The sequence below is a fragment of the Argopecten irradians genome, chromosome 5, assembly GCF_041381155.1.
Source record: "Argopecten irradians isolate NY chromosome 5, Ai_NY, whole genome shotgun sequence".
Taxonomy (NCBI): domain Eukaryota; kingdom Metazoa; phylum Mollusca; class Bivalvia; order Pectinida; family Pectinidae; genus Argopecten; species Argopecten irradians.
Window position 1 is genome coordinate 22417194 of NC_091138.1, and position 17863 is coordinate 22435056.

A 17863-nucleotide genomic window follows, 5' to 3' on the forward strand; every position below is an offset into this window, starting at 1 on the left:
ACTGACTTATACTGAATGCAGTGATACATTTTACTGTAAAAATTGTGGTTTCACAACAGTACCTGCGCTAATTCAGTACCCCTGTAAGACCAGGTAATGACTTATGTTATATTTCAATTATCTAAATTCAGTTTTCTGTGGCATTCACCAAAGCCTATATTGTTCCAATATGGTATATATGTAATAAGAACACTATCAATTATTTTTAATGATTGTAAAAAAAATCAATGTAAAAATACTGCAAGCATAATTATGGATCAATCAAGTAAAGATACTAGAATCTAGGAACAGTTTTAGTAAGAATCAAGATGGAGAAATAACGCTATACAGAGAGCAATATGCACTCAAGGACGTATATGAGAAGTCCTTGATGCACTTGATTAATTAAAAATAACGTAAGACAACTACGTATTTTTTCTATATCCGTTGAGTGTTTACATCTTAAATTTCATAATTTAATAAAATTTTCTTTGAGGAGGCTTTACGCTTTGAAAAAAAACATGATTGAAAAAAACATGATTATAGTACAAATAGTAGGCCTACATGTAATTGTCGCACGACCACATTTCTAGGGATTAACACATTTCAGACCAAGTTATCAATTTCAAAGTTATATTCAGGGAAATAACCGAATTAGTTGCATGAAACGAAGCGTAATTATCAATAAATAATGCATATTTTGTATCAACACTGAAAAATGAGCTAAAATTTAACAAAAAATTGTTTCATCTTTTTTCTCAATTAGGGTATCAATTTGGGTACAGTATCGGGTACAATGACGTTATGTACTGTAGCAGAAACGTATAGGCTAACGCACAGGGACCTTGGCACGAAAATTTTTTAACATATGGTATCGATACTATGTGTATATAATACTGTTAGTAAAAAAAATCGTGCCAGGTCCCTGTGGGCTGACATTACATGTACATTTAGGTCTATGTTAGGCCTACATACAATAATATGTTTCTGACTAACTTGATTAAGTAATACCGTTTGCACTATTTGTCAATTTATCTCTAATCAACGATTAATGAAATCCATAACGGTTTACTGACTAGCTAAGTTCCCTTGTGTTGATGTATCGCCTATCCCTAGGTAGTTTTATCATTATATCAGGTCAGTCTACCCGATAAACAACCGCTTAACACAAGACTACCAACTTCCGGTTTTAAAGTGACCGGGCTTCCTGATTCACGCAATTGAAGTTGATTTAGAACAGGTAAAACGTCATTTTTGTAAAGTTGTCACACCTAAATTTGTCAGAAAAGGGGGAGAATATCAGTCTCTTGTTTAAATAGACTAACAAATGTATAAGATAAAAGTTTGTAAAAAGTAAAAACGTGTACGTGTGTATTTGACATCATTTAGACATCTTGTTTTCATTTTGATGTAACTCTTAACAGTCAGATGTAACTGTGTATATTTTATATAGGCCTAAGTCACGCATAGCATACATGCTTCTTTTCACGTCGTTGACCTGACGACCCCTTGGTTATCAGCAGCCAGCCATGGTGTAAAGACCTGACTGGTGTTTGTACTCACTTATTATCTTTTACAAGAGTAACGTTATAAGATACCTACAGTGTAACGTTATACGTATATGTATTTCACTTTCTAGCACAATAGTGACAACATTAATACATCACCACAGTTGTGAGGAATCACGAATACATGGTCGTAAATGAAATTCCAGCAAGTGATATGTTGAGGTACAACGTACATTGTAAGTATCAGTGAAAGTTTTATTGATAAATAAACTGATAAACTTTATAATCTACACGTATATAAGTGGATAAGGCCTATATTCAGTCTGATAACCTATAATGTGTAATTATTTAAAGATACAAAATGCTTGATAAAAGTATGTGTAATATTTACTAAATTAGATGTAGATCTAGCTACCACCTTGTATTAGATAATTTAAACAGATTTTATTTGGAAATTACATGTATGTAACTACAATTTTTCTGTCTCAGCTATGTTTTGAATACTCAATGGATCATGCTATATAATGCTACAACCACTCCCGACCATGAGTGATATAAACCAGTATTTTTGTTTATGAACTGTGATACCTGTATGGTACAGGAATTTGTACCAGATGTGTATGATCACTTTTCAAACCAAACTTGCTATCAGCATACTTTAAACTTATGATTCATATTGTAATACAGGTACATGATATTCTATTTTCCAGATACATTTCAAAACAAGAATGTGATCCAGATGATAACATGCAGTTTTACTGCTAGAACAGTTTTGTGTTAACCCATATAGTGAAGATATATTCACAAACTCAACATGGCGATGACGAAAGTAAAGAAACTGCAGATGTGGTGTAAAACCATTGTGGATGGGTATCGTGATGTTTCAGTGACTGACATGACGTCATCCTGGAAGGATGGACTAGCATGCTGTGCTATCATCCATCGATATAGACCAGACCTAATGTAAGTAGCTTAGGTCATAACTCTTAACAAAGAAGTGAAGTCCTGAGTCAAAATGTGAAGGTTGGATTCCTGGGTCAAAAGGTGAAGGTCAGAGTTGTTAGTTAAAAGGTTGCCATAGTCCTTAGTTAATAGGGGAAGGTCAGAGTCCTGAGAAAAAAGGTGAAGGTCAGAGTTCTTAGTGAAAAGGTGAAGATCAGAGTCCTGAATAAAAAAAGTGAAGGTCAGAGTCCTGAATAAAAAAGGTGAAGGTCAGAGTCCTAAGTAAAAAGATGAAGGTCAGAGTCATGAGTAAAAAGATGAAGATCAGAGTCCTGAGTGAAATGGTGAAGGTCAGTGTCATGAGTAAAAAGGTGAAGGTCAGAGTCATGAGTGAAATTGTGAAGGTTAGAGTCCTGAGTAAAAAGGTGAAGGTCAGAGTCCTGAGTAAAAAGATGAAGGTCAGAGTCATGAGTGAAATGGTGACTAGGTCAGAGTCATGAGTGAAATGGTTAAGGTCAGAGTCATGAGTAAAAAGGTGAAGGTCAGAGTCATGAGTACAAAGGTGAAGGTCAGAGTCATGAGTGAAATGGTGAAGGTCAGAGTCATGAGTAAAAAGGTGAGGTCAGAGTCCTGAGTGAAATCGTGAAAGTCGGAGTCCTGAGTAAAAAGGTGAAGGTCAGAGTCCTAAGTGAAATGGTGAAAGTCGGAGTCCTGAGTAAAAAGGTGAAGGTCAGAGTCCTGAGTGAAATGGTGAAAGTTGGAGTCCTGAGTATAAAGATGAAGGTCAGAGTCATGAGTGAAAAGGTGAAGGTCAGAGTCATGAATAAACAGATCATAACTCTCTAGGAAAAGAAATGAATATCTGATCCATGATTCAAAAGGTGAAAGCCACTGAATTGCATGCATAAAAAGTCAAGGTCAAAGCCTAATGTGTGAGGTCATAAACAAAATGCTTGATAAAAGTATGTGTAATATTTGCTAAATTAGATGTAGATCTAGCTACCACCTTGTATTAGATAATTTAAACAGATTTTATTTGGAAATTACATGTATGTAACTACAATTTTCCTGTCTCAGCTATGTTTTGAATACTCCTTACTTACACCACTTGTGATGTTTTGGTTTGAATTTTATATAATTAAGACCAGCAGATAGGATAACGAGTACGTGACTAAGTGACTGTAAGTCTAAAAAATACAATCTAATGATTGTTAGATTGCACAGGCACTTATGAAGTAAGTTTGAAAGTGGCTTCTTTTATACAGGAATATCCATAGCATACAGTAAAAGGATATATATCACTGCATATACATAAATACACAAATAGATATCAGAAAAGATATCACACTCCTGACGCTGTAACAATAGCTACATGTATATCGTACATAACACTGAAGAATGCGATCATCTTTTAGGGAAATGCGTATAATACGACTCTATGTATGCTTCTGTTGTAATCCAAGATTAAATCTGTTATATGTTCCCCAATTTATCAACACTTTTCCTGATTTCTAATCTCTATTTCAGTATGGTACCAATTCCAAAAAGCAACCAAACACTTATACATGTAGAATATAGCTTTTACCCCTTCGGGGCCCCACTCACCTTATAGAGACGAAGCGAAGTCAGTCTATGTGGTTTTGGTAGATCATTCACAAATCATAGTTGTTGTCATAGCTCGAATTCGTTTCCATATAATATTCTCAGCAATTCACAACATTTTAAAGTTTAAATAATTTCCTTATTCACTTCTAATCAGCAGTTGATTCTCAGCCGGCGAGCTTTCACTGCAAATCTTGCTTCATTGCGGTAAACAACTTTTATTTCCGGACATGCGCAAGGTAGCATTTCTAAGCTTTGGAGGCGGTAACTTTTGACTTTCTGTCGGACCGCTCATAAGTCTAAAATAAAATTTTGCATATTTATATCTTTGGACCTCTTAACTTTCTAGACTTGTAATTTGTGGAAAGTTCATAACTTTTTAGGGCTATTTCACCATATCTAGTCATTGTTTGTTTCACGGACCCTGAAAGATACGGATTATGCAGCTTTAAACATGATGCAGGTTATGCTGAAATAGGAAATATAAAACCTGTGGATACAGTGAGGTAGAAGATCACTTACCTCTGATGAAAATTTCATTTAAAAACACTTCAATAGAAGTTTTGGGAACAGCAAGGAGATCAGGGCATTGTTTTAATCAAAACGGCAGAGATAAAGTTGCAAAATCAAGCTAGCATTCGATTATGTCTGGTACTCAATGACATATATTCAAATTTACTATTGTTCAGTTTGAGTTAACAAAATTGACATTGTATCAGTTCATCTACCGGCATTTGGCTATTTGTCCAACTAATTATCCCACCAGTCTATCTCTAGCTAGAGTTAGACAATTTATCCTCATTTTTACATATGCTTTACTCTAATGCTTTGATTGACTGTGGCTGTCAGTGCTCTTTTTCTAGTTGTTGTGAGGTTCATTTGTGATTCTTATGTAGGTATATACTGACCTCCACAAAAATGAAAATCTTTTGGAAAAAAGAAATGTTCAATTTTCAAATGCAAAATTAAAAAGATGTTTTACAATTCATTCTTCAATGAAATGCAAAGTTTGTTAGCACTGTTACTTATGAATAAGACTGTCTGATGTTGTGTGGTGTATCAAATGGAGAACTTGGATTGTATTTTTTGTGTTTTGAGTTTGCATGCTGTTTATACTGGAATTATTCTAATTTTTTTCAGAGATTTTGATTCATTATCAAAGGAAAATGTTTTGGAGAACAACCGCTTGGTAAGAACTAAAATATTTTTTTCCCAAACCAAAATAAATTTTTGATATATGTATAAATATATATATCATTAGGTCATCTGACCTGAAGGTTCAGGATGACCTATAGTCATCATGTTTTGCCCATGGTCATGCACCATGCGTAAACTTTTTACATTTTGAACTTCTTCTCAAGTTCTCAAGTTTTACCAGTGTGATTTAGCTGAAACTTCCATGAAATGATCCGGACATGGACCTGATGACCATGTGTTGTTATTTTTTTTTATTTTTTTCGGGTCAATCTGAAATCCAAGATGGCAACCACAGCCCCCATCTTGAAAACATATTTTGAACTTCTCAAGTTCTACTAATGCAATTTGGCTTAAACTTGCCAGAAATGATCCCCGACATGGTCCTGACAGAGTGTTGTTATTTTTCGGGTCAATCAAAAATCCAAGGTGGCCGCCACAGCTGCCTTCTTGAAAACATATTTTGAACTACTTTTCAAGTTCTACAGGTGTGATTTGGCTGAAACTCGCCTGAAATGATCCTGATATGATCTTGACAAAGTGTTCTTACATCTCTGGTTGATCCCAAATTGAAGATGGCTACCATGACACCCTATCTAATTAATTTCCTATATGACTATTGCCAAGGTTGTCAGATGACCACTAAGGCCGTTGGGCCTCTTGCTATATGTATATTTATGACAAGCTGGCTGATCAATTGATGAGGGTTTTATTTTAAATGTATTTACGATACATGTAGCTATTGTCTATTTGTATAATAGTTATAAGGGATTTGTTTTACAGGCATTCGAGATAGCTGAGAATGAGTTAGGGATTCCAGCACTACTTGAAGCTGAGGATATGGTAGCGATCCGAGTACCAGACAGACTTAGTGTGGTGACCTATGTCTCCCAGTATTACAACTATTTCCATGATAAACCACAGTGTAAGATAGTCATACATCAAGCTTATTGGTGTATGTTAGTCTGCATTTACTTAATTATACTCCCCAGAGTTGGTCATGTCATCCCAAATTGTCATAGGTTGTCATGATTTACTTACAGTAACTAAAAGTATTTTATTGACATACAATTTAAGATATTGATTTTTTTTTAAGTTTGTGTAGAGAAAATTTCATAATTTACAGTTTTATAAAAATACTAGGAGAGTGTTTAGCATATTGTTAACTTTTAACAATAGTAAGTCATACAGATACATGTATATATATATGTTTATTGTCAATTTCTCCATTTTATTCACGGATATTAAAGTTTATATAAGTTAACTTGATTGCTAAAATAGCAAAAAAAATTCCCTGCAACTAAAAAATAGTTAGTATTGTGCCCTGTAACATGCATGATTGTATATGAAAGGGAAATTATGCAGTAGTAGGTGTAATATTCACAGAATTAGTTTACGTTAGATATTAAATTATATATAATCATAGTATAATTATAGACCTATGTTTTTATAGTAGGAGGTCCAGGGGTGAGGAAGACTACTTTGAAGAGACAACAAAGTCCTGTGGATTTGGCAGCCCCTAAACCCAAACGCCTTACAAAGCAAACAGAAAATATAGACCAAAAAACAGTAAGGATATTATATTTTGTCAATATTACATGTATATCTGATTGATAATTACTTCTTATGAACCTATTTACCCTTCAATTTCCATGTTGAGTTGCCCCAATAGCCCTAAAGTAAGGAGGTTTCAAATTAGAGTTGGTGAATGGTTTAACACTTCAGTTCAACCTATGATCACTCTTTTTAGATCTTTGTCATAACAAATCTAACATGGTCATAGAGGTGAAGAATTTATTATTCGGAGTGAAACTTGTGTTTATATGTGTATTGCCATAAAGCTTACAAGACTTCAATATATGAAACATTAATTTGTTTTAATTATAATGATGCTGTATCATGCACGTTAAGTCTTTGAACTGATCACTTTACAGAATATTTTTGTGTTTATAACTCTTAATTGAACACAATAACAAAAATAGTAAAAAATTTGAAGTTTGAGAGAAAAAATTTGAAGTTTGAGAGAGAGTAACAGACATTTTGTTTTAATTCTATAACAGGAGAAGAAGGGCTCTATTGGTGACAAGTGTACAATCTGCCATGAGAAAGTTTACTTAATGGAGCGCTTGATGGACGATAACAAACTCTACCATCGTGCATGTTTTCGACAGAGTGACCTATCACACACTAGTAAGATGTATTCTCGCCCCTGTCCAGGATCGCCGGATCAAACAAGTTACTTGAAGCAAAGATCCAAAGGTAGCGAAAAAGCTACAAATCTTGCTGCTAGATTAAATGAGTTAAAAAAAGTAACCGCTTCCCCTAAACCATCTGTTGCTCCTACTTACAATAAGATGGACACTGAAGACTATACACAACAAAAACAGTTACCATCTAAATCAGACGTAGGATCTCGCAGGACTGATGTAAAAGGAGGTGAAGAGTTCAATGTGTCACCAAAGCAACAAAATGAAACTCGATTGATGGACACATCACCTGTATCATCACGGGTTAAGTCTCCTGTGATCTCACATGTCAAATCTCCCCGCTCCCCCCGCGATAAGCCCTTGATATCCCCAAGGAATAAGTCCCCAGAGACCACACGGAGTGAGTCTCCAGAGTCAGGAGGGAAGCTCAAACCTAGAGCAGCTCCAAGAGGCAGTCTTAAATCTAAAGATAGTTCCAAACCAGTTGTCAAGGAGACGGAATCTGTTGCTGCTCCTCCAAGGAAAAAGTTTCCTAAGTCGTCGGTTGCATCATCTGGATCTCCACCTCCCTTACCAAAGTCTACACCACCCTCCTTAGCAGGGAGTTCTCTTGTTCCTACTGCTAACATAAAAGATTCACCAATGGAAACGCATCCATCTACAACGATCACGTCTAATAGATCACCTCCAGCCTCCAAGTTCAGGTTTCCTTCTGACACTGACACTCGTAAGGAAAGCTCAAAACCTCAGATAAATATGAAAAGTGAGAGAAATGGAACAAATTTGCCAACAAATTCAAAGTCTTCTAATGATCTTAATTCTAAAAACAGCACTGTTGTATCTTCCAAGATACAAATACATGGCCCATCTGTAGATGATATGCCGCCCCAGAAGCCACCGAGATCACTTCCAAGGGGAACAACTCCCAAAGATATGGAGCAAGCTGTAAAATTATCAGATCCTGAACAAGGGAATACAGGGAGCACACAACCAAAGGAAGGCAAAAATGTACTCAAAGGACTCCTCAAAAATCTAGCAAATGTACGAAACAAGGGTGACAACGCCTTGAACCAGAAGGACCAATTGGCTGATGATTCTAATTTTCATGGTGATAGACAGACCAATGACAAGTCACATGCTGATAGGCCAACCAATGACATATTAAGTACTGATAGGCCGACCAATGGCACATCACATGCTGATAAGCCGATCAGTGATACTTCACATGCTGATCGACCAACTCAGCCTCGTATTCTGAGAAAAGCAGTAATACCACCCAGTAAACCAGAGACAGCAAAATCTGCAGAAATAAACAATACAAAAGTTTGGCCTCCTAAACAAACTAATGAAAACAAAAGAGAGACGGAAGTAAAATCATCTGATAAAGATCCTCCATGGAAGAATCTGAAGCTCAAGAAAGTTAATGAAGATGGAAAAAAGCAAGATCTCTGGAGGGATGACGACAAAACAAACAAAATTACAGACAATAAAGATTCTGATATAAAGACAAAAGATAAAATAGGTATTAAAATGGAACGACCACCACGGCCAAAGACTCCAGAGATTGTGTCAAGGAAACAGGTGAAAGACGATGTGAAAAAGTGGTACGGGGAGAAAACTGTGCCGGATACAGACACACAGACAGGGGCAGATAAATCTGTGGTAAAGCAAACAGACAAACAAAAACCCACTGAGAAACAGGTAGAGAAAGAGGAGAGGAAGGCACCTCCAATTAAAAACAGAATTTATCCTCCATCAGACACTGATAAAACAGAAACAGGGTATAGGAAAAAGAAGATAGCTGTAAATATTAAGTTTGATTTTGAAGATCCTGGCTTTAAGGAAGGGTCCAAATCTCCACCGCCTCGTCCTCCACAGCCCTCACCTAATGACATCAAAGAACCAAGGAGGTCCATCAAGAAACATAAAGGCAAAAGTGTTCCAGGCTCACCTGGCAGTTGGGTCAAGGATGTAAGTGTTTGATCTTTTATAAGGTGTTTTAAAAAGGGTTTAAAGTAAACAAGAGACTGTACATTATCAATGAACTTCAACATAATTGCTTGGAGTTACTTTTTATCAATTAGAAAATAATATCAGATTTCAACATGATTGCTTATTATTGTTATATTCAATTGCTTTCGGTTACATGACACAAAGTCTCAATTAATTTATAGAAGTTGTTCCTGATAAATAGTTACATTTTTTAGCTTTCAATCTTCCAGGGAGATTTCCGAAAGATGTCGCCACTTGAAATCCAAACTCAGCTTGCCCATATTGATACAAAGCTTACTGATCTTGAAGTACGAGGAAGGCGTTTGGAGGACTCCATTAGAAAAGGTAATTAATGTATCTCTTTTTCAGAGGTTCAGTTTATAATATAAGAAAACAAAGTTTCTTAAGTGCCATCAAGCTGTTCTTATCACTAAGACTCTTTTATTAAAATACACTGATTTCCCTTGATACATAAATTGTGTATACATTTTCTAAACAAAAATTGCAATTTTCTTCTAGTTCAATAGACTGATATTTTGGTTTTTGTCTTGGGTGGTGCATCACTTGATCAGTATAGACAAATTATATCAACAAATTGAATCTTAAAAACAGAAAAAAATAAAGTGTTGCCAATTATAAAGGGCTTCCAAGTTTGTTCAAATGAAGGTCATAGACTTATAGGGATGTCAAACAGTCTATTTCTTTAAACGGTAAAACCAAGCTGCCTACTAGTATAATGGTAAAATTCTTGTTGCTCATTTACCCTAATTAGACTGATTCATTGGTTTCCTTCTTTACTAATATTCCCCATTTCTATTTCAGCGGTGGATGAGGATGAGACCATGATGATGGAGTGGTTCCAGATGGTCAATGAGAAAAATGAACTTGTGAGGAAAGAAGCTGACCTGATATATGCGTAAGATTTAGTTTATGTTAATTGTCGTAGATTAATGCATGACATTCCTATGGAATTACAAGATGGCTGACAGGCAATCATCTTGGATTTTGATGGTTGAAGTTGTTGCCACAATTTCTTAGAAAATGCTAGAGAAATCCGTCTAAATTTCAATTTTTTGTACCTGGTAGGTGCCTTTTAGATGCATTGAAGGACTGATTAGCAAACAAAATGGTTGATATTTAAGATTGTTATCACTAGTTCAAGTACTGAATGGATCTCAGATTTAGGTTATTCATGATCCCTTAATTGCTTTTTTTAAATGAACAGGAAACTACATGGCTGATCAGCAGCCATCTTGGATTTTGACACTTTCTCAAAAACTACTGAAGAATTCTTCATAAAACTAAATCCATAAAGTCTGCTTTGAGTTTTCTTCTGTTAATTTCTCTGTATTCATGTTGAAACAATTAATTGAAGTACAACATGGCAGACAGTGCCATACTAAATTTGACAATTGATGAGTCATGGTGCTATAAGCAAACTTTATGTCAAGTTTTCCCTATGCGTATGCAATATTTCAAAGGAAAAGTGCAAAGTAGATCGAGACAAGCAGAGAAATGATTCCTCTTTCCATTGTCTGCCATAGATCATTCTAGGGGTCCTGTCAATATCTCTCAAGGTTCTCTTGTAATATGGTATCCTTACATCTTACTTACATGTGATTAAGGTTAATTTGGGAAATGGAACACCGATCCTAAAACTATGATCAATCTGTTATTTTCAGATCAAGGACACAGGAACTTGAAGATGAACAGCAGGATATTGACAGACAGATCAGGGAACTGTTGGAAAAACCAGGTACACATAATGTACTCGTTATAATCTCATTGATTAAGAACAAAACTAAAAAAAATAATTAATAAGCTGCTACAGAATTTTGACTTGAAGGTTTGTTATCTTTTGTTTTCATCATACAATGTTAATGATAAAGGCCTATTGAGTGCTTGGATATTGTGACATTTAACCATTAGTCTTCCATCACCGGATTTTGAGTTTGAAATCAGGCAGCTGTCAGGCATTACAGGACATTGATTTTTTCTCCGTTTCCAACTGAAGCAAATAAAAAAGTTGTCGTATAGAAAAAATGAGAGGTCTCTGAAGACTGAACATTACATCTGCACTGTTGTGTTGACAGATGGAGAGAAGACAGAAGAAGAGAGACAAGAGGAAGAATTATTGCTACAGAAGCTGATCGATGTTGTAAACCAACGCAGCATCATAGTGGACAGTCAGGACGATGACAGAATCAGGTTAGTAAGACATACACACTCTGATTTCTGGATTGCACTCTCCAACAGGATGTCATCATCACCGGCTCTTGGTAACCAAACCATGTCCTTTTACATGAGTCAGTCCAGTTTAAGGTTATCTATGAAGATATCATTGTGTAAAAGGTGCACTTTGATTCTCCATGTTTGTTGGAATTCTTTGAGACTTGCCTTTTTACCACTGTTGGTTATTGAAGGTGATTACTATGGCAAATCTAGTGATGGTCAAGTTAAATAAAAAATGTCCACCATTTTATAAATGTGATGATGTATGTTGATACCATTGAAGAAAAATATCCATCATTTTATATCATCAAAAGTTTGTCAAAATTATCTACTGTAACCCTTTTTCAATCCTCTTTATCATATGATTAAAAGATTTGATTTTCTTTCATCATCCTCCAGTATATTCATACAGAAAAAAACAAATAAGCGAGTACAATCATCTTTTAATAAAATCAGAAATATTATTTTCATTAATAATTTTTTTCAGATATTTGGAAGAAGATCGGGATATAGCAGTGGTGCTGGAATCCAAAGGTAAGTTATTTTACCTGTAAGGCAAAAAGTTCTAATAAATGGAGAAAAAATAGTTCTGAAGATCCAGACATGATAGAATCAGATTCTCTCAATAGATGGACTTTACCCTTTCCAAAATTATCGTTTAGGCATGCACACCCAACACCCATTACTGCCTGTTTGAGTTACAACCCTTTATTAACTCTCTCAGAATATTGTTGCAGCTAGTTACCTACGTATGCCTAGCATTAGATTCACTGATACCATACCATCTCTTGTTTATAAAAATAAAAGCTACAGGCCGGCAGGATAAGAAAGGAAACAATTACTAAATTGTGCCTTTATGTCAAATGTGTACTAAAACACACATATATGATACCACATATTTGTACCTGTGATTTAGTGTTTAAAGATGCTCCACCACCGACAGAGTATAAATGATACCCGTCATTTGAACAATAGTTGGTGTTTAATCGTGTATATATATGTCTAATAAACACAGAAAATAATATGAAATGCATGAACTTTATTTTGCTTTCGGTGCATGCTTAATCAGTACTCCATTCCATATAAAATATAATACCACCGCCAGGAAATTATTTCGGAATGCAATAATTTATTTTCAATATTTTTATCTAGAAGTAAAATTAGAAGCTCAAAATTTTTAAAGGTATTAATGGTGCAAAGTAAGCAACTTTTGTAACTGAAGAAAAATACTTATTCGCCTGCTCCTGTTTTTGATGGAGAAGAAATACCGTTTCTCAGCAGTGGAGCATCTTTAAATAATTTCTTCCTAAGACCTTAACATTTGGTAACCAAACTTGAAATATACCTTTAATCTAATGAGCAGAATTTGAATGTTACCATGGTGTGATTTACTAATGTTATATATTTGTACTTGTTCAAATAAATCATTTATCAAAACTAGCTTATGTGTGGTCGACCAATGATAAAGATTCTTTATACCATAGGTTATGCAAAGAAAGTGGACTAAGATATGGAGACCCAAATACAGGGACTAAATGGATGTGTTCAGGATCTTACCTATCTGGATCTGTGTTTGAATCTCTATAGATCTACGTGGAAATCTGTTTACCAGAATGTTGATCTCTGTGAGTCGGTACAGATTTCTCAATAGCAAAAGATATTTCCTGTAGTGATAAGAGTAAAGTGTACAGATTGTTACTGTATCACTTTCTTGAAATGCACTCAACATTCCTCTGATTTGATTTATTTTGTTACACGTGTAATATTTTCTACAGTATAAGGGACTGAATTGTTTGGATTCCTTTGTACGTTATAAATTATGAACAACACTGCTAGAATCAAATCTGCTCTTCCAGAGTGGACAATACGGTGCTTTAACTGTGTGCTGTTCTCCCGCTGGAAGGGATATCATTGTTATTAATATATAAGTTTGTTATGGTTGATAGGAAATGATAATCATTATATAGGTGACTGTTGTTAAGACATTTAAGTGTCTGTTTGATTGTATAACTTGTTAAAGAGTCTGAGTTGATCAAAAGCATGCATCTCCAAGTATTATACATTCCATAGTTATCACTATTTAATCTTGAAGAATTATTGATAACAGAGTCAGTACCTCAAGTGCCATCCATCCTACCATGAGACCAAGGCCAGAAAATGTTTTGTTGATAACATTCAATCTCAATCATTGTACATCCCTGGCCTAATGAATTCATTTTTGGATTTTTTTCCTAAAGTTTGTTTTATTTAGAATTATGAATTCTATAATTATCCCTGGTGCAAGGACGATTTGTCAAAAAAGGTGTCATTTTAAGTATCATACATATTACTTAATGATAATCACTTAATATTAACTGGTGCACTTGAAATGCAACACTTGCCATCTACGCAAAATATGAAACAATGAATTATTTTCTTTTGTGATATTCATACTTAATTTCATGAACTAGACTTTTAGTGCTTGTATTATTGCCTGCCTTTCTGTTGTAATTTCCTACACTAAGTGAATTCTGTTCTATGTGATATTCATACTTGACTTCATTGACTAGTGCTTGGTATTTTTGCCAGTCATTCTGTTGTATATTCCTACACTAAGTGAATTCTGTTCTATGTGATATTCATACTCGACTTCGAATTCATTGACTTGTGCTTTGTATTTTTGCCAGTCATTCTGTTGTATATTCCTACATATAGCGATCAGAACTGATCGCACTATGATTGTATCTTCCTACACTTAGTGATCATAACTGATCTGACTGTGATTGTATCTCCCTACACTTAGTGATCAGACCTGATCTGACTGTGATTGTATTTCCCTACACTTAGTGATCAGAACTGATCCAACTGTGATTGTATCTTCCTTCACTAAGTAATCAGAACTGATCAGACTGTGATTGTATCTTCCTACACTAAGTGATCAGAACTGATCAGACTGTGATTGTATCTTCCTACACTAAGTGATCAGAACTGATCTGACTGTGATTGTATCTCCCTACACTTAGTGATCAGAACTGATCTGACTGTGATTGTATCTTCTGACTGTGATTGTATCTTCTGACTGTGAATGTATCTTCTGACTGTGAATGTATCTTCCTACACTTAGTGATCAGAACTGATCTGACTGTGAATGTATCTTCTGACTGTGATTGTATCTTCCTACACTAAGTGATCAGACCTGATCTGACTGTGATTGTATCTTCCTACACTTAGTGATCAGAACTGATCTGACTGTGATTGTATTTCCCTACACTTAGTGATCAGAACTGATCCAACTGTGATTGTATCTTCCTTCACTAAGTAATCAGAACTGATCAGACTGTGATTGTATCTTCCTACACTAAGTGATCAGAACTGATCAGACTGTGATTGTATCTTCCTACACTTAGTGATCAGAACTGATCTGACTATGATTGTATCTCCCTACACTAAGTGATCAGAACTGATCTGACTGTGATTGTATCTTCCTTCACTAAGTGATCAGAACTGAACTGATCTGATTGTATCTTCCTACACTAAGTGATCAGAACTGATCTGACTATGATCGTATCTTCCTACACTTAGTGATCAGAACTGATCTGACTGTGATTGTATCTTCCTACACTAAGTGATCAGAACTGATCTGACTGTGATTGTATCTTCCTACACTAAGTGATCAGAACTGATCTGACTGTGATTGTATCTTCCTACACTAAGTGATCAGAACTGATCTGATTGTGTATCTTCCTTCACTAAGTGATCAGAACTGATCTGACTGTGATTGTATCTCCCTACACTAAGTGATCAGAACTGATCTGACTGTGATTGTATCTTCCTTCACTAAGTGATCAGAACTGATCAGACTGTGATTGTATCTTCCTACACTAAGTGATCAGAACTGATCTGACTGTGATTGTATCTTCCTACACTTAGTGATCAGAACTGATCTGACTGTGATTGTATCTTCCTACACTAAGTGATCAGAACTGATCTGACTGTGATTGTATCTTCCTTCACTAAGTGATCAGAACTGATCTGACTGTGATTGTATCTCCCTACACTAAGTGATCAGAACTGATCTGACTGTGATTGTATCTTCCGTCACTAAGTGATCAGAACTGATCTGACTGTGATTGTATCTTCCTACACTAAGTGATCAGACCTGATCTGACTGTGATTGTATCTTCCTTCACTAAGTGATCAGAACTGATCTGACTGTGATTGTATCTTCCTTCACTAAGTGATCAGAACTGATCTGACTGTGATTGTATCTCCCTACACTTAGTGATCAGAACTGATCTGACTGTGATTGTATCTTCCTACACTAAGTGATCAGAACTGATCTGATTGTATCTTCCTTCACTAAGTGATCAGAACTGATCTGACTGTGATTGTATCTTCCTACACTAAGCGATCAGAACTGATCTGATTGTATCTTCCTTCACTAAGTGATCAGAACTGATCTGACTGTGATTGTATCTCCCTACACTAAGTGATCAGAACTGATCTGACTGTGATTGTATCTTCCGTCACTAAGTGATCAGAACTGATCTGACTGTGATTGTATCTTCCTACACTAAGTGATCAGAACTGATCAGACTGTGATTGTATCTTCCTACACTTAGTGATCAGAACTGATCAGACTGTGATTGTATCTTCCTACACTTAGTAATCAGAACTGAACTGACTGTGATTGTATCTCCCTACACTAAGTGATCAGACCTGATTTGACTGTGATTGTATCTTCCTACACTTAGTGATCAGAACTGATCTGACTGTGATTGTATCTTCCTACACTAAGTGATCAGAACTGATCTGATTGTATCTTCCTACACTAAGTGATCAGAACTGATCTGACTGTGATTGTATCTCCCTACACTTAGTGATCAGAACTGATCTGACTGTGATTGTATCTTCCTACACTAAGTGATCAGAACTGATCTGATTGTATCTTCCTTCACTAAGTGATCAGAACTGATCTGACTGTGATTGTATTTCCCTACACTAAGTGATCAGAACTGATCTGATTGTATCTTCCTACACTAAGTGATCAGAACTGATCTGACTGTGATTGTATCTTCCTTCACTAAGTGATCAGAACTGATCAGACTGTGATTGTATCTCCCTACACTTAGTAATCAGAACTGATCTGACTGTGATTGTATCTCCCTACACTAAGTGATCAGAACTGATCTGACTGTGATTGTATCTTCCTACACTAAGTGATCAGAACTGATCTGATTGTATCTTCCTTCACAAAGTGATCAGAACTGATCAGACTGTGATTGTATCTCCCTACACTAAGTGATCAGACCTGATCTGACTGTGATTGTATCTTCCTTCACTAAGTGATCAGAACTGAACTGATCTGATTGTATCTTCCTACACTAAGTGATCAGAACTGATCTGACTGTGATTGTATCCTGTTCCGTTTGTTTACATACTGTAAATTCACTTCCTGCCGACTACCTACGCATTTCATGCCTAATAACTTTTTCAATCTAATCTAATTTCATGATTTCAGAATCTCGATTAGGTGTCTACTGTACCTGCCCTATGTTTGACACATACTTTTATATGCAACAATTTTGCAATGTCTCTTTTTACACGAACTTACAGGAAATTTAATTGTATTCACAATTACCATATTCGACCCAATAAGCGCCCAGGGTAGATAAAAAAAATGAAGGAGACTTAAAAGAAGCTAATTTGGGCTAACATTTCATGAAATTATTACACAGAGTAAGTCTTTAATCAATTTACAACAGAAAACAAATAAAGATATTTAAGTCAAGTAAGTGAAATAGAGGCCTTAAAAAAAGAGGAGGGGAAAGGGCATTTAAGGGATTGGGGTGCTTATTGAGTTGAATATTGTAATGTGGTACAGTGTCTGCTACATGTTGTCAATTCTCTAGTGGCCATATTTCTATACATATCACTGTTCAAATGCAGCAAACAAATGCAGGATAGTACAACATTTAGGTAGTTAGGGTAGATTTAAGGGGCATTGTACCTGGTGGTAGTTACTGAGATATCGGTCATTCTGTAGTATAGTAGGATAGTATTGCTGTTTTGTTTTATACATTAAGTTTCCATGTTTTTAAAAGTATATTGATAGATCTGATGTTTTTTTATATGAATAAAAAAGTTAATTATTTGACCTAGTTATTAATTACTCCTCATTGCATTTGTTCCATATGGATGCCATTTGGAAATATTCATTTTTTGTTA

General features: G+C 35.4%; 1 protein-coding gene across 1 annotated transcript; it reads left to right on the forward strand.

Moving 5' to 3' along the window:
- The first annotated feature begins 1145 nt into the window (after nt 1-1145).
- On the forward strand, nt 1146-17557 carry LOC138323236 (MICAL-like protein 2). The gene is made up of 13 exons (XM_069267666.1): nt 1146-1219; nt 1619-1723; nt 2198-2450; nt 5172-5220; nt 6009-6150; nt 6679-6794; nt 7286-9403; nt 9655-9769; nt 10247-10340; nt 11107-11180; nt 11518-11632; nt 12144-12190; nt 13141-17557. Exons 3-13 carry the CDS (start codon nt 2302-2304, stop codon nt 13161-13163), a joined length of 3042 nt encoding a protein of 1013 aa, XP_069123767.1. The 5' UTR covers nt 1146-1219; nt 1619-1723; nt 2198-2301; the 3' UTR covers nt 13164-17557.
- Nucleotides 17558-17863: the final 306 nt, after the last annotated feature.